Source organism: Saccopteryx leptura, chromosome 1 (assembly GCF_036850995.1).
Source record: "Saccopteryx leptura isolate mSacLep1 chromosome 1, mSacLep1_pri_phased_curated, whole genome shotgun sequence".
NCBI classification, from domain to species: Eukaryota; Metazoa; Chordata; class Mammalia; order Chiroptera; family Emballonuridae; genus Saccopteryx; species Saccopteryx leptura.
In genome coordinates, this window is record NC_089503.1 from 365594153 (window position 1) to 365621260 (window position 27108).

The 27108-nt window shown below is 37.6% G+C and overlaps 1 protein-coding gene across 7 annotated transcripts in view; it reads left to right on the plus strand.

Annotated features, from left to right (window-relative positions):
• HMGCLL1 (3-hydroxy-3-methylglutaryl-CoA lyase like 1) overlaps positions 1-27108 on the plus strand; it is a 323420-nt gene that overhangs the window by 228266 nt on the left and 68046 nt on the right. For all 7 annotated transcript variants that reach the window (XM_066359175.1, XM_066359177.1, XM_066359178.1 and 4 more), the window contains 2 exons: positions 9790-9853; positions 14311-14499. In XM_066359175.1, the coding sequence (XP_066215272.1) occupies positions 9790-9853; positions 14311-14499 (253 nt within the window). The remainder of the gene's footprint in view (positions 1-9789; positions 9854-14310; positions 14500-27108) is intronic.

Genomic DNA, 27108 nt, shown 5'->3' on the forward strand with positions numbered 1-27108 from the left:
TTTCAAGATGAGTGTTCTCAGAATTAAGTTGTAATCGACCTTGGTACTGGGAAGTAGAAGTTGGAGCATCCACCTACTCTGTGGCCATCTTGTCTCTCTCTTCTAATTATTATTTCCTTTTTTTGCTGATTTTCGGTTTCTTCTTTTTCTAGTTTTTTAGGGTGTAATGTTATATTTTTTACTTGGTATTTTTCTTGTTTCTTGAGATACGCTTATAATGATACTAAATTCTCTGTTATTACTACTTTTGTTGCATCCCCCAAATATTGATATGTTGTATTGTCATTCTTGTTTTTCTCTATTTATCTTTTGATTTCACCTTTTGTATCTTCTTTGATCCCATCATTTTTTAGTAGTATGTTGTTTAATCTTCACATATTTGTGGGTTTCTCTACTTTTTGCACTTGATTTCTAATTTCAAAGCATTGTGGTCAGAGAATATGTTTGCTATAATTTTAATCTTGTATTTGTTGAACCTAATTTTGTGACCCAACAATGGTCTGTCTTTGAGAATATCACATGTGCATACTCTGTGTATACTCTGATGTTCAGGGATGATTGTCTCTGTAAATGTCAATTTTTGTCCATTTAGTCTAATGTGTGATTTGAAGCTCATATTTTTTTTTATTAATTTTGTGTTTGGATTTATGTATAGCTTTCAATGGAGTATTAATGTCTAAAAATATGATTGTGTAATAATCTTTTTCTCCCTTTAGTACTGTTAGTTGTTGCTTTATATATTTTGATGCTCCCTTATTGAGTGCATATATCTTAAGAAGTGTTATGTCTTCTTGATATGGGGTCCTTTTTTTTTTTTTTTTTGTATTTTTTTTTTCTGAAGCTGGAAATGGGGAGAGACAGTCAGACAGACTCCTGCATGCACCCGACTGGGATCCACCTGGCACGCCCACTAGGGGCGACGCTCTGCCCCTCCAGGGCATCGCTCTGCCATGACCAGAGCCACTCTAGCACCTGGGGCAGAGGCCAAGGAGCCATATCCAGCGCCCGGGCCATCTTTGCTCCAATGGAGCCTTGGCTGCGGGAAGGGAAGAGAGAGACAGAGAGGAAGGAGGGGGGGTGGAGAAGCAGATGGGCGCTTCTCCTATGTACCCTGGTCGGGAATCGAACCCGGGTCCCCCGCATGCCAGGCTGACGCTCTACCACTGAGGCAACCGGCCAGGGCCATGGGGTCCTTTAAATCACTGTAAAATGTTCATCTTTGCCTCTTGTTACCTTTGTTATCTTGAAATATATTTTTGTTGGATATATGTATGGCTATGGCTGTTTCTCTCTGGATGTTGTTTGCTCAAAGAATCATTTTCACCATTTCATTTTGAGTCTGACTTTGTCTTTGCAACTTATATGTTTCTCCTGAAGTCAGCATATGGTTGGGTTTTGTATTTTGATCCAATCCGCTACTCTGTGCCTCTTTATTGGTGAATTAAGTCCATTTATATTTAGGGTAATTATTGATATTTGAGGATTTTCTATAGCCATTTTATCTTTTGTTTGTTGATAGCTCTGTGCCTCTATTATATTTTTCTTTTGTTTTCTTTCTGTTATTTTTGTATGGTGGTATTCCAAACCTCTTTTTTTTTAAGCCATGGTTTAATTTTGGGCTTTTTGTGCATGGGTACCATTAGGTTTCTGAAAATGAAATTTTCATATATACAGTATTTTCTTTTAAATGTATTTGATCTCCATAATTCTTTGCAAATTCAGACCTTTACCTCTTCTTCTTTTATGATTTGCTCTGACAAATTATCCCTGTATATGCTATATGTTTGTTGAACTTGTAGCTTTGTCACCTTTTGTTCTGTTTTAGGTAGAATAACCCCTTGAGTATTTTCTACAGTGGAGGTTTTCTGGTGATAAATTCCCTCAGCTTTGTATGACTGGAAATCTTTATTTCTCCTTTATATTTAAAGGATAACTTTTCTGGGTATATTATTCTTGTATGGTGATTTCTCTTTTTCAGTTGTTTGAATAGTTGGTTCCACTCTCTTCTGGTTTGTAGAGTTTCTGCTGAGACGTTTGATGATAACCTATTGGGCTTTCCTTTATAGGTTACTTTCTTCTTTCCCCTGATTTCTTTGAGAATTCTTTCTTTGTCATTAATTTTTGACAGTTTTAATACAATGTGCCATAGAGAAAGCCTCTTTGGATTGAGGTAATTATATGATATGTTCTGTTTGCTGATTGGATTCAAGGATCTAGCTGTTTCCATAAGTTTGGCAAGTCCTCATCAACTGTTTGTTTGACTAGGCTCTCTGCTCCCTCTCCATCTCTTCTCCTGTTATGCCCATTATTTCTATATTGCTTTTTCTGATGGAGTCCGATAGTTCTCATAGAGTTCTTTCTTTTCTTTTTTATGCTCAAGTCTCTTTCCCATCTGTATCATTTCTAGATTTCTATCTTTGATATCACTAATTCTTTCTTTCATCTGGTCAGCTCCTTTACCTATGCTTGCTAGTTAATTTTATTTTTATCCCTTTCATTGAGTTATTCATCTCCGGAATTATGTTTGGCTCCTTTTTAAAGGTTTTTTGTTTGTTTGTTTGTTTGTTTGTTTTTTGTGGCAGAGACAGATAGAGTCAGAGAGAGGGACAGACAGACAGGAAGGGAGAGAGATGAGAAAAATCAATTCTTCATTGTGGCTCCTTAGTTGTTCATTGATTAATTTCTCATATGTGCCTTGACTGGAGTGCTACAGCAGACCGAGTGACCCCTTGCTCAAGCCAGTGACCTTGGGTCCAAGCTGGTGTGCCTTGCTCAAACCAGATGAGCCTGTGCTCAAGCTGGCGACCTCCGGGTTTTGAACATGGGTCCTCCACATCCCAGTCCAATGCTCTATCCCCTGTGCCACCACCTAGTCAGGCTCCTTTTTAAAGTTTTAATCTCTTTGGTAAAGTACTTGTTTTGTTTGTTGATTTGTTTTCTGAGTGCATGAAATTGCCTGTCTGTGTTTTCTCACATCTTGTTGAGTATCTTTAGAAAAGCAATCTCTGTCATGATATCATGTATTTTCATTTCTTTTAGTTTTTTCTCTATTTTTTAATTTCTTTCTTAGCTGTCTCGCAAGTTTAGTGATTCATGGCATTTTATAGATTCTTCCTCTGTCTAGGCATCTGTGTATGAGTGGCACTTCTCTAGCAGTTTAATACAAAGAGATCTTTCTCTTATTTTCCAGTAGGTGGCACTGAATCATAAATTTTATAGCTCATAAATTTTACAGTGCTGTCTATAGCAGTATCTGTCCTCAATGTGGCTGCAATGAGCATGACTGGGTTGAAGAAACTGGCCAGGTCCTATGCTGTTGTTTTGACCTCCCTCTATTGTAGATCTCTTAGTTGTGCTTTGCTTTGAGTAGGGAATCCTTTGTTGAGTTATAGCTGTTCAGATTATTGAAACTTCCAGGGCAGATGCCAAGGGTGTTTCTCATACTACCATCTCCCTGACATCACTCTATAAGTTTGTTTTTGTTTTGTTAGTTCACTTTTTTTTTAATTCCACATATAAGTGAAATCACATAATTTTGTTCTTTTAATTCTGACTTATTGTACTTAACATAATATTTTTAAGGTCCATCTATGTTGTCACAAATGGCAGTATTTAACCTTCTTATGTCCAAGTATTATTTCATTGTTTGTGTGCGTACTGCTAATACACACACATGCACACAGGGATGGGCAAAAGTAGATATACGGTTGTAAAATAAGTGACATAATAGCTAATAAATAATAACACAAGAATAAACTCTGTTTCTCATACTCTCAACCATAAAGCTACTTTTGCCTACCCCTGTATATGAACTACACTTTCTTTATCCATTCATTGGTTAATAAACACTTACATTGCTTCCATATCTTAGCTCTTGTAAATAATGCTACAAACACAGGGTTTTGAATTAGTGTTTTTATGTTCTTCAGATAACTACCCATAAGTGGAATAGCTGGATCATATGGTAGTTCTAGTCTTCATTACTTGACAAACCTACATACTGTTTTTCTATAATGGCCACACCCTTATATTCCCACAGAGTGCATGAGCATTCCCTTTTCTCCACATCCTGTCTAAAACTTATGTCTTCTTGATAAGAACCATTCTAAAAGGTGTGAAGTGATATTTCATTGTGGTTTTGATTTATATTACCCTAATAGTAATATTGAAGAACCTCTTATGTGCCTGTTGACCAACTGTATGTCTTTCTTGGAAAAGTGTCTGTTTTTGTATCTTCTGCCATATTTTAATCAGGTTGTTTATTTCTTGTTGTTGAGTTGTATGAGTTCTTTATATATTTTGACTATTAAGCTCTTACTGGAAATATCATCTCAAATATACTCTCCCATTCACTTGGTTGCCTTTTAATTTTGTTGATGGTTTCTTTTGCCATGCAAAAGCTTTTTAGTTTGATGTTGTTCATTTGTTTTTGTTTCCTTTGCTGTTGGAATCAAATCCACAAAATTATTGCTAACACTGATGTTCAGGAGCTTAGTACCTATGTTTTCTTCTATATAACTTATGATTTCAGCTCTTACATTTAAGTCTTTAATTCATTTTACTTGTATTCCCTTTGGGAGATAATTTATAACTCAACACATTTCTTAAAGAACTTGCATCCTGCTTGTTTGTTAGCCAAAATATTTTGGCCATTATGTACATGTTGTATTTCCTGTCCTCCCTCTAATCCTGACCCTGAAGGTAATAGCAGTCTTTTTGAGTAAGATAATGAGCTTCTTATATAGAGCTCAGTTTTTTTTAAGTACATATTGAATGTCAGACAGTGTTTCTCATGTCTGATATAGCAAATACCTTCCATTGGATGATCTACCCCAATGGAATTCACTTGCACATATGGCACCATCTTCTTATAAGTAGACAACTTATTGGTCAAATTCCTTTACAACTTCTGTTCAACTAACGTCTTTGTGTTGGCCTGGAAGATCATTTCAAATCATAATTTACCAAGGTATGGTACATAAAACTCTAAAAATGAGACATCTGTTAAAGCTATTTTCTTCATACATGTGGTCTGTTTGAGGATTTATACATTTTTTAGCCTTAGATATTATTCCTTCACTGTTGTGTGCTAGAATAACACAAATCCAGAAGTTGTTAATATGTATATGCTGCTTTTGAGTAGTCATGCCTAAATAGCTATCATGTAGAGCATTTGAGGAAAGAATACGTTTTGTCATTTCTCGTAATATTAACATTTTCGAGCAAATGAAGAATCTTAGCAAAATTACTCCTTGAGACCAAGGGAAAGTCTTTATTTTTTATACCATCCACAGTGATAAGTGTGTAAAAGTTTCTCAAAAATTATTCTTGGTTTATTAATAATGGAATGTTAATTGGATAGGTTGATACATTCTGTACTAGTATGTCAGAGAAGATCATATATTTAAATGTCTTGATTACCTTTAAACATAACATGTCTTCTCATTACTCTTGCATTGTTTTTCTTTTCTGAGGTTAGCAATGGCTGATTCCTTTCACTCTGCTTGTGACATTTAATTCAAGGCTTTTACTGATCCATTTTCCTCTTCCCAAGATGTTTGGAGGATTGCTAAGATGAGATAATCGTGGGGAGGTAGGCTTGGATAATGCCTAAATGTAGGTGCCTTTTTTATGACCCAGTTTCACTAAGTAAAGTTGTTACAGACTTGGATGACTAAGTTTGCCATTTATCATGATTTTTCACACTACTGATGCTCTTTGAATAATCAGTGTATTTGGTAGACAATGGCAAGCCTTTAAAAGATTTCCAGAGTGGTAAAATACATAATGAATTGTATCCTCTAGTAATATTATTTTAGCAATAGATATTGGAGTGAAATTAATGGCATGAGACTAGAGGCAAGAAGAGTGTGTAGGAGTTGTTTGTGGCTGTCCTGGAGATGATACTCCAGGACTATTCTGACTTGGGCTGTCACTGGTAGAGGTCACATGCTATAGAGCTAGAGGGGAAGAATTAGTCAACCTATGAATATATTCTCAAAGGTGACTTTCAAGTGATTTAAGCAGGACTCTGGAAATGACTTCATTTTTTTTTTATGGCAAATGCAGGGGAAAGAGAGATAAGCATCATTTTGCACATATTGAGCTTAATATGCCATCTGAAGGCGTTAAGCAAGCGATTTGTAGAATGCACAAGGAGATTTGGAGTTGTTCCTGGAAGTAACTGGGTAGTGGTGAGAGAGAGACTTTGAGGGACTGAACTGATACAGAGACTTCGTTTTCTATTCCTACTGCAAACACATAAATATAACAAATTTTAAGACATATAACCAAGCTCAGAAAAGAAAGTCCCCAGATTTTATCAAAGACAATGTGATAAGCATGCATGTTGATGCCACTAGCTCAGCGATTTTCAACCTTTTTCATCTCATGGCAACATACACTTAACTACTAAAATTCCGTGGCATAACAACAAATAGGTTTTTTGTTGATCTGACCAAAAATAGGTATAATTTTGAATGATTTATAAAAATAAATAGTAGTTACTTAAACACTTTGCTCCAAAGTGACTTTTTAAAAACATTAGGTGTCTATACTTTTATATAAGGGTATCTAGTACCAAGAATTAACCAATCAGATGTAACGTTATTATGCAACATGATCGATAAGATGCAACTCTATTATATGATCTATGTATTTATGGTTCAAGACAGGGCATTCACACTGGATGGCTATCGTTGATGGCTGTTATTTTTTTATATGACAATCTAAGAGAAAAGAGGTCAGTGCCCTGACTAAATCATCAGGTATCGCATGTTTTAAAAATTCTTATGGCACACTATTTGAGAATCTCTGACTTTCACATGGGAGTATATTTCCTAGGTACAATTCCTAGAGACTTGGAAATAGTATTCTCTGCTGAAACATGGATATGTAACTGAGTGTTTTTGGCACCTGAAAAGACCCCCTTGCCAATGCAATCACTAGAATCTCTGCCATGTATACTTCTGGATTGTGGACTTATAAAAAACACATGAGTATTATGGAAATCCAACAGAGAAATCAAGGTAGACATTTGTTCAGGGACTGGCAAATCATCAAGGCAAGGACGGGAAAGTCAGTTTTTGTTCATAGGGACATTAAGTCATAGAATACTCTTGTGAAATTCCTACAGAAACTAAAATCGCCATGAAAACACACTTATATTAAAAATTATATATTTAACCACCAGCCGATCAAAGATGGATAAAAATGTTATGGCATAGTAATGAGGAGATTAGATACTATTAAGCCCATTTAATGCCACTATTTACAGGGAAATCAATCAGTCACTCCAGGTGAAGCAGTATTACTAATAGCTGAGTGTTTTTCTATTTGACAGAATAATGCAAATTTAAAAATTATTTTAAAATACTAATGGTTGGATTACATTTTCTAAGTTTCTGATTCAGCTAATTTGGAGTGTATAAACATTAGGGTTTGGTTTGGTTTTTTTAAGTCCCTGGGTGATTCTGTATGGCTAAGTTTGAGAACCATTGTCATAGATTGCTGGAGAAGAATGTAAGTGTAATAACTGATGTTAGCCCCTAGCCCAGGGAGATGATCTAGCATGTTTTCATCAGGATTGAGGCTTTTTCACACTCATGAAAATGCCTTTCTTTTTACCAGTGGTTGGCAGGCTTTTTCTGCCAAGGCCAGAGAGTAATATATAGGTTTTGTGGTTCAGATGATCTCTGTTTGAACTACTCAACTCTGCTGTTATAGAACAAAAGTAGCTGAGGGTAACAGCTAAACAGATGGGCATAGCTTTATTCCAATAAAATTTTATTTGCAAAGAGTGATGAGCAGGATTTGGCCTGTGAGCCTTACTTTGACGAACTCTGTTTTAGAGTGGTAAAGTACAGTTAATAAACACAGTTGAGAACTATCACATTCACTTTGGAGAAAGCCCCATGTGTGAATAAGGCTAAAGAAGTGATTACTCAACTTACGGAAGGAAAACATAGAAAATGAAATACAATAGACTCTGAAGACCCGGAAAGCCATAGGCCTGGAAAGGATTCACAGGAAAACTTGAGTGAATGAAAATATATTTGGAGTGACTTAGGGTTATGGCATAAAGCTGTAGCCAGGGAATAAAAATGCAGGACAGGCTATTTTCATATTGTTTTGCATTTGTTATTTTTCATTTTTTTTTATTTTTATTTAGAGGAACAACATAGAAATGGATGGCTTGGAATTTCTATTTAATCAAATCTAGATATTTTGGGTTCAGAATCAATGTACTTATATTACTAATACATTATCTATAATTGTTATATCTGAATTGAAAATATGTACTCTTTTTCATCTTTAGCCACCTCTTCATTATTATTTCTGCATAAAAACTGCTTTCTCTCACGTATCTTGATTAAATTTATATATTACTTAAACAATAAACTTAGATTATAGTGATTGGAAAAGCAGAGAGATTGGTTTCCCATCCAGTGTCACTTTCAAATTTTACTTGAACTTGTCCCCGTCCTCCTTCCTGTCCTCATCACTGTTTGCCTGGCTTATGGACCTGCTTATTTCATGTCAGCACACAGCTTTATTCACATTTTAATACTTTTGAAATTAGGTTACATCTTTAGAATCAGTGGATATGTATTGAATATATGTATCATATTTTCCTACTTTCAACCTGTTACGGAATTCATAGTGTATCTTTCAATTGACAGCATTTTAGACTCAAGGAAATACGGGATTGTCTTCTCCCCTATTTTTGCCTCCACCTTTCCTCTGGCAGCCACTTTCAGAGCTCCCAAGGAGTTATATTTCTGGAAAACAAATCTGATCTTGTCAGTACTTTACCTAATAATTTCGTGGGCCTCAAAGCAATTTTGAGTGATCTCAAAGTTCAAACTCCTTGGCATGGCATTCACAGGCCTTGCTATCTAAAGCTTTTCCTATTCTGGCCCAAAGAACCGGATCTCCAGCCTCCTTTCCCACCACCCCTCTCTCCCTCATGTGAATTGCTTCGTTCCTGACAATCAGATGCATGATGCATTATTTTTATACAAGTGTTGTACAGTCTCTGAGGAAAGTTCAATAAAACGGGATTGGTGTTGAGCTGAAAATAGCTAAAACAGACTTTTTCTAAGGCTTAATACTTAAAGATGGAAATGCATCATTGTCCTTGCAAGAAAAGCTTGACTTTTGATATTAAATTGTTGAAGAAGCTTATGGAATATCTTTATTTGGAGCCTTTTAAAAGCAGACTAGACACTCTTCTATTTGGGATGATTTAGGTACACTCAGGAGAGATAAGCAAGATGAACTTTGAGGTTGTGGCCAGTTCTAGGAGTTTTGAGGTGATTAATGACTATCTAAGTAAGGCCAAGACATCCAGATGGAGTGAGGAGAGAAATTCAGTTAGTCAGCGACATGCTTTTTCTATATAGTTCCAAAAACCTGGGTAGTTAACAGTTGATTGTATGTACTTATTTAAATAAAACTATGTATTTCACTGGTATCTTCTGCTTTGAGTGTTTACATGCTGCTATAGTATAAACCCCACAAGATAAACACCGATGATCTTATTCCCGTCTGCCATCAAACAACATATATCAAGTCATAATTATTAAGTAGTTAAACATGTTAGTTAAATTGAAAATGTTCTGAACTTGTTTTTATTTGGTCTGAGCATAAAATAATAATGAAGAAAGAATGTAAAATAAATTTTCTTGATGACTTTTTTTGGCTACTATTTTATTTTTATAAAATGGAAGTTAAGAAGTGTCTTATCCACCATACTCACATTTATATGGTTCTGTGTTTTAAATTTAGGTATGTGTCTTGTGCCCTGGGCTGTCCATATGAAGGAAACATCATACCACAAAAAGTGACAGAAGTAAGATATACCTCTGGCTTTCTAACTAATGGCAAAATGATGTATATATTTTTAAAAAGTGCTCTATTTTCCCTACTATTTAGTGCATCTATACAACAAAGACTAAGGGGAACCATAATGGGAGATGTGTGATTGCTTAACTCAGTGATTTTCAACTTTTTCCATTTCATGGCACACATAAACTAATGACTAAAATTCTGTGGTGGCACACCAAAAAATGTATTTTTTTACTGATCTGACAAAATAAATAGGTATCCTTTTGATTCATTCACCTTGGATGGATATTTTTGAAGTGGCTGTTGTCGTCTTTTTATTTTTTAACAATCTAATGGGTATGAAGTCAGCACCCCTCATTTCATACATTGTCAGGTATCGCATGTTTTAAAAATCTGTCAGCACACTGGTTGAAAACGTCTGGCTTAACTAATAGTTTCATTTTAACACTGAAGACCTATATATTACTTATCACTGTTCAAAGTTTAATAACATTTGAGTTTTAACTTTTGGGTGCTCAAAGGTGGAGGGGAAAAATACCTGCTTTATTTTCCTGTGGGCAGAACACAGCTAATGACTTTTCTGTCTTATCATTCGGGCAGTTGTGCTCACTTCAGATTCACCTTGGTTGCTCAGATAGTGTTCTTTTTTTTCTCCTGCATACTTTTGGCACGTGTATAGGAGTATACACTGCTTCGCGTTTTTGTTCCTTTAGGGTCCTTCAGCTCTTACTGCTGAGATACAAGTTGCTATTCCAGAACAACTTTATAGCAATAGATTAATCATTAAGGACATGCTTAGTGAGGTTCATTTTTTACTTAATGTTCCTGTTAATTAATTGATACCAATGGTGCTAAATGCATTATTATAGTTATTGAGATTATATTAGGCTACCTCAAACACTACTTTTTTATGCGAAGTATAATAATGTGCACCTGTTGTTAGGGTTGTTAATGTTCTTACATTTCCTAAGGTGGTTCCAAAGCAGTGAAAATGGCATTGTTGAAATAAAAATTTAGGCTGGATTAATTTTTCGTTTTGGCTGAAGCCAGAGCTATTTTTGTGCATGAATTTAACTTTTGAAATTCACTGCAGATTTTTCACATGAGAGCTAGCCCATGGTCCAGTATTTAAATAAGACCTTTACAACACAGAGGCAGATATATATTTAAAATAATGAAGATTACATGTTAGTCCTTCTATTGCATAGGATCTTTCCAAGATCTGTTGTTAATTTGTATTTACAATTATGGTTTGGGTTTTTTTTTTTCAGAGACAGAGAGAGTCAGAGAGAGGGATAGATAGGGACAGACAGGAACGGAGAAAGATGAGAAGCATCAATCATTAGTTTTTCATTGCAACACTTTAATTGTTCATTGATTGCTTTCTCATATGTGCCTTGACCATGGGCCTTCAGCAGACCGAATAACCCCTTGCTCCAGCCAGTGACCTTGGGTCCAAGCTGGTGTGCCTTGCTCAAACCAGATGAGCCCGTGCTCAAGCTGGTGACCTTGAGGTCTCAAACCTGGGTCTTCTGCATCCCAATCTGATGCTCTATCCACTGTGCCACCACCTGGTCAGGCCAATTGTTTTTTTTTTTTAAGAATACTTCCACAATGGTATAAATTCAGATTCCACAAGACCTAGATCCAACTCTGCCTATACAGCAAACCCCTGTTCTTCTGCGTCTGCCTCTGCCTTGTATCATCTCTGGATGGACCACACATACACACCCACTGGCTCACCGTTCCTGCACCAGAATGCCTGAGCAGTTACTGAAAAGGATTACATAACAGGCAGATCAGAAACATTAGGAATTCATCACTAACAACCTTAATGGGCTTTCTGTGCTATTCTAATATTTTGGAGCCAGCTCACTCTCTTTCTTTCTGAAATGACTAATGCATAATTTGTTCACTTTCCAGGCTTTCAAGTCTCTGGTCCTTTCCCTGTATATTCAACTATTTAGATTCCTTCCTGTTGACACTTGAATATTCAATCCTCTTCCATCCGAAACTTTCTTCCTTAATTTAGCATCTTCATCTCGTTATCAATTCTCTCCTTCCTTCTACATCTAACTTCTTCAAAAGACTGTCTACCGAAGTGGTGTCCATTTCCTCATGTGCCACCAGCTCTTTATTATAACCCGAGTTGACTTCTAGGTCTTCACTCCACTGAACTCCCTCTTATATGATCACTACTTAGTTCTTGGGCAAAGAAATGCAAGATAATACTTACTTAGCCCTCATCTTGACTTCTCACAAAATCTGGGGCTAGTGACCATTTCCTCTTTTCTTTAGTCCTCATATCCTTTGTATTCTCTGACACAGCACTTATGATTTTCCTCCAACCAGTTACATTTCTCCTTTGAAGCCTCATTCTCTTTGCCATGAAGAAATTCCAGCATTTAATAAGTAGTAGAGAGGAGAGTGAACATTTTGATTTTTCGTATTCAATTTTCCATCCAATAATAATTTTCTACCTGGACTAGGTAGACCTTCTGAGTACCCTCCTTCCTGTTTTGATATTGTTATTGATACTGCCTTTCTGAAAAACCAATCTGATTATATCACTACTAGCCCAAATTTTGTCATGGCTTTCTATTGCTCTTATGATAAAATCGTCAACCAAAACTCTATGCTTGGTTGAGTCACAAGGCTTTGTAGGGTCTGCCTTATGCCTATACCTCCAGCTTTGTTCCCCTTTGGTTTATGCTTTCTCATCACACTGTCCTTTGCATTTGACTTTTTTCCTGCCTATAATGCCCTTTGCATTTTATATTTATGCTACCTAGAACACACTTGTCTCTGCATTTGATGTTCTACCTGGAACAGTCTTCTCATGCTCTTCTTTCTCAGCCTCTTAAACAAGTTAATGCTTACTTTACCTTAAGCTATCAGTTGGGCCTTTGCTGCTTGACAGATCTAGGTCAATTTCTCTTGCCACATGCTCTAAGAATCCTGGTTTTTTTTTGTTGTTGTTGTTTTAAATCCTTATGATAGCTGTAATGCACAGTCCCAAATAGAATTGATGATTAAGGACTGTCCTCATTTGACTCCAGGCTCTATAACATCATGAGCCATCTCAGTATTTGTGACCCCATCATATCCCAGCACCTAGCACAGTGTCTGGCATAAAATGACACTGAAGACATACATAATAAATGAGGTAGTGAGAGGTCATGTGTGAGATTTTGTGCAAAGTGATTTATATATATTCTCATTTTATTTTCATAGTCAAATATGTCATCATTGGCATCATCATTACTATTGTAATTCTTAAAAATTAAAAAAATGAGGATTAAAAATATACTGAATAAAGGTGTTTTATTGTCAGTATTTTTATTTATTTATTTATTTATTTATTTATTTATTTATTTATTTTGTATTTTTCTGAATCTGGAAATGGGGAGAGACAGTCAGACAGACTCCCGCATGCACCCGACCGGGATCCACCCGGCACGCCCACCAGGGGCCATGCTCCGCCCACCAGGGGGCGATGCTCTGCCCCTCCGGGGCGTCGCTCTGCCGCGACCAGAGCCACTCCAGAGCCTGGGGCAGAGGCCAAGGAGCCATCCCCAGCGCCCGGGCCATCTCTGCTCCAATGGAGCCTTGGCTGTGGGAGGGGAAGAGAGAGATAGAGAGGAAGGAGGGGGGGTGGGGGGTGGAGAAGCAAATGGGCGCTTCTCCTATGTGCCCTGGCCGGGAATCGAACCCCGGGTTCCCCACACGCCAGACCGACGCTCTACCGCTGAGCCAACCGCTTGTTGTCAGTATTTTATAGACTAGGTTAAAATTCTGCCCAGTAACTGACACGGTGACAGCTGAGATTTAGATCCAGGCCTGTTTGACCCCTGTACCCATGAGCTTGTCTACATACCATGCACCTTCATGCAAATTCTTATTGCTCTTTGAATTAACATTAGTTATACAGCTTGATGGGTGGTACCTTGCAGTATATTTTCATAATATCACTACTTAGCACTTGAGTCAAGAAATACAAGATCATATGTGCACACGTTTATGAGCCAGAAAAATTAAGCCAGAAATATTTATTTACTCTCCCAATTCTAAAACTACTAATAGAACTGAAACTGGTATTGACAGTTCTTGACCCCTAATCTAATACCTTGAGAAATGCTACTTCCAAAGGAAATCTGTAATGCTTCTGTTTGATTAAAGAGTTGAGAAAAGTAAGCCTGCCATCACTGAAATTATAGTTTATAATTCCTAATTGAACAGTAGTAAATGGATAGTTATGACTGTAAGGCAAACTTAAATATTTTAAAAAAAGATAACTTCAGTTATGTTATGTGGGGTTTTATATAATGCTTAGGATTTAATGAGACAGGAAATGGACCAGCTATGAATGTGTCACAGTCTTGGTTGTGATGTTGCTGAGGAAAACAGGGTTTGAGTCTCTTCATTTTCATTGTTTTATAAGCTCTTCACCTGTCCCAATAGGTTTCCAAGAGACTGTATGGCATGGGCTGTTATGAGATCTCTCTGGGAGACACAATTGGAGTGGGAACTCCAGGAAGCATGAAGAAAATGTTGGAAAGTGTCATAAAAGAAATCCCACCCAGTGCTCTTGCCGTTCACTGTCATGACACATATGGACAAGCCTTAGCCAATATCCTTACGGCCCTTCAGGTATTTTGTATTATCTGTGTGTAAGGTGTGTATCCCTATTTTTAGTATAAACATGTTAAGAGTTTCAGCAAGCCTGACCAGGCGGTGGCGCAGTGGATAGAGCGTCGGACTGGGATGCGGAGCACCCAGGTTCAAGACCTTGAGGTCGCAAGCTTGAGCACGGGTTCATCTGGTTTGAGCAAAGCTCACCAGCTTGGACCCAAGTTCACTGGCTCGAGCAAGGGGATAATCAGTCTGCTGAAGGCCCATGGTCAAGACACATATGAGAAAGCAATCAATGAACAACTAAGGTGTTGCAATGAAAAACTAATAATTGATGCTTCTCATCTCTTCGTTCCTGTCTGTCTGTTCCTGTCTATCCCTCTCTCTGACTCTCTCTATCTGTCTCTGTAAGATAAGAATTAAAAAAAGAAAAAGAGTTTCAGTGAGATAACATTGAAAGAATGTAATGGAGATCATGTTTAAACAGTGTCTACTACATGACAAGCATTCAGGAGGTATTTGTCAGTTGAACATGTTTTTGTTTCATTTTGGTTTGTTTTATCAGGGCAATGATGTATCTTATTACTGTTAATTTGATTTGATAAAATTACTCAACTTGTTCATGTTAAGGTATTAATCCCCTTAAAGCTGTGTCAGGTTTTTTTTACTCCCATGTGCTTCCTGCTATGAAGTTTAATAAGTTGAAATATGATAGCATTTTGAAGAGTGCAAAGTGCAAAGACAGTAGGGTGTACTGATATAATCATTAATATTTTTTTGATAATTTGGTGCTTTATGATGAGACGATATGGTGCTGAATTATAAAATATTTTGTGTAAGATGTTTTTCTGATGTTGACCATCATACTTTTGAAAGAACCTCTGGTTTTCAATCAAGTATATTCTGTTATATGATCAAAATCAAGAGATCTAGAAAATTGGAGGATTCAAAAGTGTTTCTTAAATTCTAATAACAGATTGAATATGTTTAAAAAATAGATATTAAAAGCATTTTCAAGGTACTGTTTTAAAATTAGTGTTCATTTCTTAAACTTAGCTAAAAATAGATTCTTTCGATGTTCTTAGAAGACAAGATTCTGATAAGTAAAGATAAGACTCTTATGAAAGATTTTGGTTGGAGCTGAAAATCAGTATGTAAAGCTAAATGTCACAGTCCTGAGTATACAGTTGCTTGGCTGAAGTTAAAAAACAATGTGAAGATCAAGCCCCACAAGAGCTTATTTTGACGTTGTAACATATGTGCACAAATCCTTATTTATCCTCTGGAAGCAGGCAAGGAACATTGTACTGAATTAGAAGGGAAAATCATATCCCATGGACTTTTGGGCGTGGGAATTTTTACAATTTTCCTTCCCTAGGTATTTTGGTTTCTAAAGCATTAGAGAACTAGGCATCGCTTCAGGATTTTGTATTCAGCTGCAACTGTAACTTATTAAGTGTTCCTGACCAGCAAGTTCTTAAGTTCCCAAAGAAGTGTGTCTCAGTCTCTCTATCTCATCTCTCTATATGAATATATTCGCTATATGGCAACACATTAAGTAGTATTTTATTCCTGTGTTGTTGTATAGTGAATAATAGTTTAGTTCTTTGGGATGAAGGGCAACAGCACAAAACCTGAGTACCCGAACTTCTGCTTCTGGACAGCTTGCCTCTTGAAAGTGCCCAAATGCCAAGTAGTGCTGACCCCACATTGTGATTTTAACAGTTCAGAAAAGCCCATCTAAAGGACAGTTGTTTAAAATCAGCTCTAAAGAAAGAAAGGGAACTAACCCCAATAAAAGGTGTGTGTATGCACACGCATGTGCACCGCTCTATAAAAAGAATGCTTTCAGCAGATGAAACACCATTTGGGCAAAAGGCCTTGGGAGAGGGGAAGACCTTTTCTAGGAACTGAAAGAAGACCAGTCTGTTCAAGGGGAGGCTAAGCTTTAATAACATTTGCCGAATTAGTTGCCTGGTCTTTCTTTATGGAGAAATAAGGACTGAAATCCTGCGGCACTTGCCCATCCTGGAACAACTGTATGGGGGGCTCAAACCAGCCTAGGGCCCAAGCAAGATGGGGCACATGAGTGAGAACATGTCTAAGGCTGAGATCCCCCAAAGCACCACACTCTCAGTCAGAGGTCGAACCAGCAACAGTTCTGTCTCACAAAAGGAAAAGGCAAGCACATTCATTCTCATGGCTTCGGCTCTGACTGGAGGCAAAATCCAGTTTCCCTTTGTCTGTCACAACCTTTTGTCCACCGTCATGTGGTTTAGGGTTCAAATTCCCATTGCTAACAAAATTTGAAAGACTCAAGGAGATATATTACTTTGAAAAGGCTGGGGATTAGTAGCACTTTCAGGTACGAAGACGTTTGAGAAGGAACACATCTTCAGTTTAAGCCCAGCTAAGGGGGGGGGGGGGTTCTACTCGTCAACAGCTGCTATGGTGCTTAGTAGGAAGTGTTATGTTAAGCATCTGAAACTATTTTATGTTCTTTTGCTGTGTACCCAAACTCCCTGGATATATGAAGGACAGGAGAAGGCCAGTTTGCTGTTAAATTACCACATAGCTTAGGTTATAGACACAGTGTAAATAGGTGAAGAGGGTGACTGGCTTGTGTAATAAGCAACATGACATTAAGCCGGAGAGGCAATTGAGTAATTGAGGGAATGGTCAAAAAGTAGAGATCTAATAAGGAAGCTACAACGTTAGAGTTGTAGAGGGTTTATTTTATTTTATTTTTTTAATTTTGTCTTTTCTGCTATACACTTTCATATAGTTTAATAAGCCGGTGATAATATAATAAAGAAACTGTGTAGCTGAGACAATCTTTAAATGTTTCGGAACTTTATTATGTTGAGAAAGATAGCCAAATGTGGTCCTGGAATGTCAGTGTGACCACACGTGGGTACTGGTCCTGAGCATCACCGAGTAAGGCAGGCTCCTCTTCTCATCACCCATCCCTTGCCAGTACCAGCAACAACCACAGCAGAATCACCAGGTTCACTTTTAGTGGAGGAGAAAAAAATATTTTGGAAAAGACTGTCAGTGTTTCAGCAGAAGGGAAATCGGAGAAAGTTTCACTTCATTATGAACAGGGCTAACCTTGGCTTCAGGAAGCAATGGTCATATTTCATTTTTTTAAAATGGAATCTTTGAAGTGGCTTCTAGTAAAATTGGTGTAGGATGTGGAGTGGATATCATTTGCTTTAATTTAGGAGTTGAGAAACAGTTTACAGTGCTCCAAACTGGATGTTAATATTAAGGCAAGCAGACATGTAATAAGTGGAAACTTGGCCACATGGTAGGAAACAAAAGAGAATTATAAATAGAACCCCACCCCCCCAGTCTGGAAAGCACATACTAATTATGTAGTAGAGGGTATGTAGTAGAGGACTTTTTCTTGGGTTTCACGGTTATTGTACTTTTAATGACATATACATATGACATAGGACTGTCTGTAGAAGGTTGTATGGAAGTCAAGAATTCATAATTATCAAATTTATTTAATATATAGAAAAATTCTGAGACTATAGCTTTAAATGTGGGATATTTGTAACCACTCAAAAGCAAAAGAGCAAGAAAATGAGGTGAGAAAATGTACAGCATTTTAGTAATAGAAGAAACATACATGGGCCAGTATACTTGTCCTAATTTTTTATGTAAAAATTGGTCTTCTCTCTTCTATATACTCCCGAGTACCTAAGTAAAACACCAGTGAACAAAATTTTCAATCTACTTAATACCAACCAACTGGAAAGTTGCTGTTTTTCTCCACTCAAATGTTTTGAGTCTTCTTAATTAGGTAAAAACAGAATAAAGCAAATAAGAACCCATACCGCAAATAACAGTACCATGTTAATAGGTAGCACAGAGACAAAGCAAAATAGGAAATAATTAGCTCTCTCCTAAAGAAATATTATGTGCATTTTTTTCTGTTAAACTTAATAGGCTTTTTGCTTAATGTGCCTTTTTTCATAATGTTTTCCATGTGCTTATTATTCTTTTTAGAATAACAAAATTATTTACTTAATTTTTACATCAGAGCATTCATTTTTTTACATTGACTTTTACTAGTTCATGTTTAAATACGACCAAAACATTTTTAAAAATTTATTGACAGTTGGAGAGGCAGAGAGACAGACTCCTTCATGCACCCCAACCTGGATCTACCCCCGACCAGGATCCACCTGGCAAGCCCCCTACCGGTGATGCTCGGATCCTCTGGGGCTGCTGATGCTTGGCAACCAAGCTATTTCAGCACCTGAGGCAAGGTGACGGAGCCATCCTCAGCACCCAGGGCCAACTTTGCTCAAACAATTCAAGCCATGGCTGCAGGAGAGGAAGAGAGAGACAGAAAAAGAGAGAAGGGAAAGGGGTGGAGAAGCAGATGGGTGCTTTTCCCGTGTGCCCTGACAGGGAATAGAACCGAGGACTTCCACATGCCAGGCCACACTCTACTGCTGAGCCAACCAACCAGGGCTTAATTTCAAATGTCTCATCTGATTTTTTTTTTTTTTTGGCATGGTAAATTCTGTTTTTGAAACTATTTAATTCTTCATTTACTGTATTTTTCATCTTTAGGTATTCTGGGTTTTTTTATGGTTTCTATTTTTTATTGTACTTTATTGTTTATGTATTGTTTTCTAATTTTGTTAAGCTGTCATCTGTATGTTCTTTTAGTTCACTAAACTTCTTTAAGAGGAATATTTGATTTTTTGTGTGTGTGATAGTTCATACATCTCCATTTATTTAGGGTCAGTTACTGGAACTTTATTTGGTGTCAGATTTACCTGATGTTTTGTTACCCTTAATTCCTAACATTGGTATCTGTGTATATGAGCAAGTAGTCGCCTCTTCCAGACTTTGCCAGTTTGCTTTGGCATATACACCTTTTCATCATTTAACTTAGTTTAGGTTTCTGGATGTGTCTGTTGGTGGGGCTTGTTATTATGGCTTGTTTTGGAGTGAGGCAACCATTTGACCTCTGAGGTCAGGGGTGGAGAGTGTGCCACCAGCTGAGAACAGCTGGGTAGGACTGCTGGATTGATTTCCTGCCCAAATAGGCTGTAGGATGGACTCTGTGATTGTCTGGATTATCTGGTCAGGTTTACTAGATGTTTGTGAATGTGTACTATATATACTCACTATTAGAGCCAATTAGGAATTAGCTTCCCTGCCTGGAAGTGCAGCAGGAATGGACCCGGGGCCTGTGTGGTTTGTAGTTTGGGGACCCCAATCAGGCAAGAGTGTGCACTGGATATCCTGGACAGGTGAGACCAGTTTTGATCTGCAGACAGAGTAAGCCATGGCCTGGGCAATCTGTTCAAACGCTACTATAAACAGCACCATCGGGTGATCTACACATCTTCCCACGTACTCGGGTAAGGTTCTCTGGTCAGGAGGGAAGAAGGCTATATTTACCAATATGTGGGCCTAAAGATTAGTTTCCCTACCAGGACTCAGTGGGAGAAGCAACTCCAAGGCTACTAAAGCTCTCTTTTTTTGTAAGTCTTATTTTAAGATGACCTGTGCTCCAAGTTTCCTGCCCCAACAAGGCCACTGGCTCTACTCTGGGGTGATTAGCTTTGCTTGCCCGATGCTCAGCTCAAGTTGATGGATGTCCTTCCAAGTGTCCTTGCGAGCCCTCTAGTTAGATAGGTCCAGGAAGCAGGCTCCATAATGGGGTAAAGACACGACTTAGGTGAGACCAGGAGGGTCTATTTCAGCAACTCCCCGTTTTTTCAAACAGGCTTTCTGGTCGGGAGGGGTCAGGAGCTGCATTCAGCAGAGGGAGACACAATGAGTTAACCTTCTGTCTAGGTGGATCAAGGGAATCTTCCATGGCCATTACCAGCTTTTCTCCAAGGCTCATCACATTTGCCTGCCAGTCTCTTGGCTCAGTGCAGTTAGGTTTCTCATCTTCCAGGACTTCTTGCTAGCCGTTTTGGTCAGATGGGCCTGGGAGCCACACTCTTCAGTGGGAAGGACTATGACTCAGTTCTTCTTCCTTGGCATAGTCAGACCAGTCTCTAAGGCTGGCACAACTTCTATTTGAGAATCCAAACCAGGCAGAGCTGATCCCTGTCAAGTTTCCTGGTCAAACTGCACCTGCAGCTTGGCTCTACAGAACAAAGCCACTGGTTGAGACTACTACTCTGACTTTAAAGATAGGAACTCAGTTTTCCAAGATCCGAGTGCTGGTTATTACAAGCACCTTTCTCCTACTCAGTCACAATCAGATTCCGCTGGTTGAACCTCCCAGATTCTCCTGTAACTTCGAAGGGCAAAACCAGAGTTGGGTTTTCCACTCAGTGACCTATAATTCTGAGGGGCATAGGTGTCACCCCTGAGCTCTCTTTTCCCAGTGGAGGTACTACAGGCTAAGGGGAGACGTCTTGGCACGGTGCCCTGCTGACCTGGGGGAGGGGCAATGTGGTCAGTGCGTAACCATTCTTCTTACCCTTCTAAGGTAGTCTATCTCAGTTTCTGAGTGCGGAGGGGTGCTTCTGTCTCACTTCAGGTTCTAGGATTCTCTCAGTGGTGTCTTGGCCATGAGTAGTTATTTGTTCCTATTTAGGGTGGGGTGCAAAGTCAGGAATGTCCAATGTTGCCATTGCTCAATTGTGTCTTTTTCTGATGTCACTTTTAACAGATTACCAAATAACTATAAAAATTATAGTAGCCTTTATCTGTCTAACCCAAACAAAGCATTATTTGAATTTTATTTTTATCCATAGTTTTGGAAAATTTTGTATCCTGCTTTCTACTTTATTTTTTACTTATAATAATGTGTGTATGTATATGTATGTATTATGTATACGTACATATACAATATATAATATATAAATATAATATATTTATATATTATATATTATATGTAATATATAATATCATACATATTATACATAAAATATAATACTTATTTTAGAATATATGTGTGTGTGTATCTATCTATATATATAATCTAATTTAAACAGTGAAGTGCTCTAGAACTAGAGAGGACACATACAAGAGGAAGCTTGGGTTACTGACCTTGGAGAGTTTTCAATGGAAGCAGAGGTTCAAATAAAGTCACAGGAACCCAGAGGAGACACCGTTTGGACCAAACCTGAGAGTTTTTTGTTTTGGTTTAATACTTTCACTGGCAATGTCCAGCCACTGGATATATGTAATAGAGGTGGGTGGTTGATTAATACCTTGTTTTAGGAAAGAATTCCGAGTCTGAGGGGAAGATGGACTGGTGAGCTCTGGGTGCTGCAGAGATGAAGAGGTGCAGGTCCATAGTCAGAGACACAGACTGGAGGAAGACAACAGCACTGATCGTTCCCTTTGTGAAATGAAGAGAGAAAAGACAAAATGAACGACACACAGGAGAGATTTCATTCCAATTTCCAATCAGCTGGACAGGGAATTGCTTCTAAGTCTGTGTAAGGTAGGGTGATAATGAATACGGGATTGGGAGAAGGGGAAGGGTAATCACTCTGACAGTGCAAGTTTGGAAAATTAGGTGATGTCACTAAGATAGCTAATCTTTCCAAGGTATTGCTAGTTTGGTGAAAACAAATCCAGGGACCTGTTAATGACAACAATCTCTATTTCACAAACTCATGTTGTACAGGGTCACAGCTATTATGCAGTTACCCCCCCAAAATACAGTGGAAATAATTCCTCAGGGCTTCCTCAGCCCCTCAGGCAAATAGGCTTCTGGAAGGCCTGCCTGCCAAATGCTATAGCATGGACAAACCGAAATTCTACATTTACTGCTTAATAAATGACATTTATTGTCCATTCAAGCAGGTATAACAGGGTTACTGGTTGCTTTATTGTTTTTGTTTGTTTTTCAGTTTTATTTAGATAATAGTTGACATACATCACTGTATAAATTTCAGGCATCCAGCATGAAGGTCTGACTTTGCATATATTGTGAAATGAGTTTACTTAAGAAGTTTACTTAACAATTTAATTAATATATATTTATATACCATTAAATTAATGGTAAGTTTCACTTCAGTTTTATTTAGCAGTCCTTATCTCAGGTAGATACAATGAAAACAAATTTTCTTTTTGTAATGAGAACTCTTCATTTTCCTGTGTATTCTGCAACAGTGGGAACAGCAAACATCATATACATCCCTAATATTTATCTTATAACTGAATGTTTATATTTTTTTTTACCACATTCCTCCAATTTCCCCCCTCCTCACACCTTGCCTATTATAACCAAAAATCTAATCACTGTTTCTTAGAATTTGTTAGGATTTTTTTCTTAGATTATACATACAAGTGGGATTATAGAGCATTTGCCTTTATAAATCGGACATATTTGATTTAGCATAATGCCCCAAAATCTCATTCCTGTTTTCACAAATGACAAGATTGCCTAAGTTTTTATAGATGAATAGTATTCTATTGTGATAAATACATATATGCATATACATATGTACACAACTTCTTTACACATACACAACTTCTTTATCCATTCATTCACTGATGGACACTTGTATTGTTTTCATGTGTTGGCTATTATAAATAATGCTGTTATAAACATGGGGGTGCAGATGTCTTTTCATTTTAGTGTTTTTGTTTACTTTGGATATACATATTCTGGATTTCAGAGTAGAGATCTTTTACCTCCATCATTAAATTTATTCCTATAAGTGTTTTGTTTTGTTTTTGATGCTGCTGTATTTGCAATTATTATTATTATTTTCTTTCTATATAGAAACACTACTGATTTTTGCATGTTAACTGTGTATCCTATGACTTTACTGAATTTGTTGATTAGATCTAACTTTTCTGGTAGAGTATTAAGGATTTTCAGTATGTGAAATCAGAGAAATTTTACTTCTTTCCTATTCTGATGCCTTCTTTTAATTTTTTTTTTCTTGCCTGCTTGCCCTGGCAAAGGCTTTTACTGCTATGTTTACTAGGAGTGGTGAGACTGGGTACCTTTTTCTTATTCCTGACCTTAGAGAAAAAGCTTTCAACCTTTCCCCATTAAGGAGAATCTTAGCTGTGGGATTCTCAGACATAAACTTTAGTGGGTTCAGGTACATTTCTTTTAAACCTAAATTGGTTTTTGTCGGGATCAGATGTTGAATTTTATCAAATTCTTTTTCTTTATTTAGTAACATGATCACATGTTTTTTTTTATTCTATTAACGTGTTGTATCAAATTGGTTTGCAGATGTTGAACAATTCTTGCATCCCAGGTATAAATACCAATTGATCTTGCAAAAATGATTTTAGTGTGCTTTTGAAATTGATTTGCTAGTACTTTATTAATAATTTTTGCATCTATATTTATCAGGGCCATTGTCTCTAGTTTTCTGGGAGTGTCCTATTCTGGCCTCGGTAATACGGGCCTACTAAGATGAGTTTGGGAGGGTTTCTTCTTCATTGATTTTCTTGAAGAGCTTGAGGTTTGGCTTTGATACTTCTTTAAATGTTTGGTAAAATTCATCAGTGAAGCATCTTGTCATTGGCTTTTCTTTTTTTTTTTTTCCTGAAGCTGGAAATGGGGAGAGACAGTAAGACAGACTCCCGCATGTGCCCGACCAGGATCCACCCGGCACACCCACCAGGGGTGAAGCTCTGCCCACCAGGGGGCGATGCTCTGCCCCTCCGGGGCGTCGCTCTGCCGCGACCAGAGCCATTCCAGCGCCTGGGGCAGAGGCCAAGGAGCCATCCCCAGCGCCCGGGCCATCCTTGCTCCAATGGAGCCTTGGCTGCAGGAGGGGAAGAGAGAGACAGAGAGGAAGGAGGGGGGGTGGAGAAGCAAATGGGCGCCTCTCCTATGTGCCCTGGCCGGGAATCGAACCCAGGTCCCCTGCACGCCAGGCCGACGCTCTACCACTGAGCCAACCGGCCAGGGCCGTCATTGGCTTTTCTTGCTGGAAAGTTTTTGATTACTGATTCAGCCTTCTTACTATTAATTGGTTTATTTAGACTCTCTATTTCTTCCTGATTACATCTTGTTAGTTTTTATGTTTCTAAGAATTTTTCTGGCCCTGGTCAGTTGCTCAGTGGATGGATCATCTGCCCGGCGTATGGACTTCCCGGGTTCCACTCCCTGCCAGGGCACACAGGAGAAGTGACCATCTGTTTCTCTCCCCCTACTCCAATACCCTGGTAACCAACATTTCAATCGATTTTTTTAATAGGATTTCACTTTTTTATATTTCACATATGTTATATCATACAGTGCTTGTCTTTCTCTGCCTGACTTACCTTGCTTAGTATAATGTGCTCAAGGTCTATGCATATTGCCACAAATCTCTTCTTGGTAACAGCCATTATAACAAGTGTGATGTGATATCTCATTGTGGTTTTTATTTGCATTTTCCTGATAATTGGTGATGTTGTGCATCCTTTCATGTGTCTGCTGGTCATTTTGACATCCTCTTATGAAATAATGTTTAATTCTTCTGTTGAAGTTTTAATCAGGTTGGTGTTTTGTTGTTATTGAGTTCTTTACATATTTTGGATATTATCCCTTTAGCTGATAACAGTTTGCAAAACTTATCTCCCGTCCTGTCTGTTGTCTTTTTGTTTTGTTGTTTATTTTGCTGTGCAGAAAATGTTGAGTTTGATGTAAGCCCATTTGTTAATTTTTGCTTTTGTTGTTTGTGCTACTGGTTCTGTCTCTGGCCCTTAATGAGAAAAGAGTGCAACTTGCCAGAGCTTGGATAAGCATCACCTCTACTGGAAACATCCAATGAAAACAGGTGTGCTGGAAGGGCTGTACTGGCGAGAGTATTAATGGGACTGTTACTTATTTCAGCTAATGATATTGCTAGTGTGGAAGAGGTCAGGGCATGGACAGAGCTGATTGTTTCGGAGAAGTCTGGTAACCCTGGATTCTAGTGACATATTAAAAAAAATCATTGCCAAGACAAATATCATTGAACTTTTTCCTTACCTTTTATTTTAGGGATTTTAATGAATCAGGTCTATGTTTAAGTCTTAGATCTATTTTGAATGGGTAGTATAAGATAGCGGTTTGAATTTATTGTTTTGCATGTGTTTGTCAGTTTTCCCAGCACCATGTTTTGAAAATACTGTTTTTCCCCACTAGGTATTCTTGGCGCCTTGTCGAATATTAGTTGAAGATATATACTGGGAATAAACTCTCGTCTTTCTTATTGTGTTCTATTGGTTGATATGTCTATTTTTATGCCAGTTCCATACTGTTTTTATTATTATGGTTTTGTCGTGTGGTTTGAAATCAAGAAAACTGACACATCTGACTTTATTAGAATTGCTTTGACTGTTCTAAGTCTTTTCTAGTCTATACAAATTTTAGGATTGTTTCTTCTATTTCTGCGAGGAATCTTCAGAATTTTGAAAAGGGTTGGATTGAATCCACAAATGGGTTTGGATACTAGAATCAATTTAACAATGGTTTTCTTTTATTTTAGGAACATAGAATTTCTTTTTCTTTTCTTGATGGATTGACTTTTAGAGAGTTAGAAAGGGAAGCATTCATGTGTTCTAAATAGTGGTGCATTCATTCCAGGGGTCTCCAAACTTTTTACACAGGGGGCTAGTTCACTGTCCCTCAGACCATTGGAGGGCTGCCAAATACACTGGTCCTCTCACTGACTACCAATGAAAGACGTGCCCCTTCCAGAAGTGCAGTGGGGGCTGGATAAATGGCCTCAGGGGACCGCATTGCAGCCCACGGGCCGTAGTTTGGGGACACCTGCTTAGTCACTTCCCATATGTGTCCTGACTAGGGGTCCTACTGATAACCTAGGTATTTTGGGGCAATACTATAACTGAGCTAACCAGCCTGAGCTAGGATATCTTTTCATTCATTTCTGTCTTCTTCAATTTCTTTCATCAAAGTTTTATAGTTTTCAGCAGAGACATTTTTTTTTACCTCATTTGTTCAATTTATTCCCAGGTGTTTTATTGTTTTTTATTCCATTGTGAATAGGATAGTTTTATTTCTTCTGAAGATACTTCAATTACTATAAAAGACTAACTGAGTAGTGACTATGGGAATCCTTGTCTTGTTCCTGACCTTAGGGAAAATATTTGTTTTTCTTTATTAAGTATAATGTTAGCTGTGGGTTTGTCGTATGTAGAATTTGTTGTGTTGAGGTAGATTGGTTATAAATCCAATCTCTTTTTATATTATGAAAGGATGTTGTATTTTGTCAAATGCTTTTTCTGTATTTTTTTAGATGTTTGTATGATTTTTATCCTTTATTTTAATTGATAAGGTCTAGTACTTAATTTATTAATAAGATCTAGTACTTTGAACCATCCTTGCATTCCAGGGACAAATTCTACGTGGTCATGGAATATAAGCCTTTTAATGCATTCTTAAATTTGCTTTGCTAATTTTTTGAGAAATTTGCATTTGTATTGTGCTATCTGTATCTGGTTTTGGTGTCAAAGTGATGCTGTCTTCATAGAATGGGTCTGGAAGTATTGTAGAAGTATCACTTCTGTCTTCTTAATAATTTAGGTTTATTTTGTGGTCTATCATATAAGTCACTCTGGAGAATGTTCTGGTGCACTGTAGGAGAATGTATATTCTGCTGCTGTTGGTTATAATGTTTTATATGTATCTACTTTAGACTCTTTTGTGCTAAAGTCTGGTTCAAT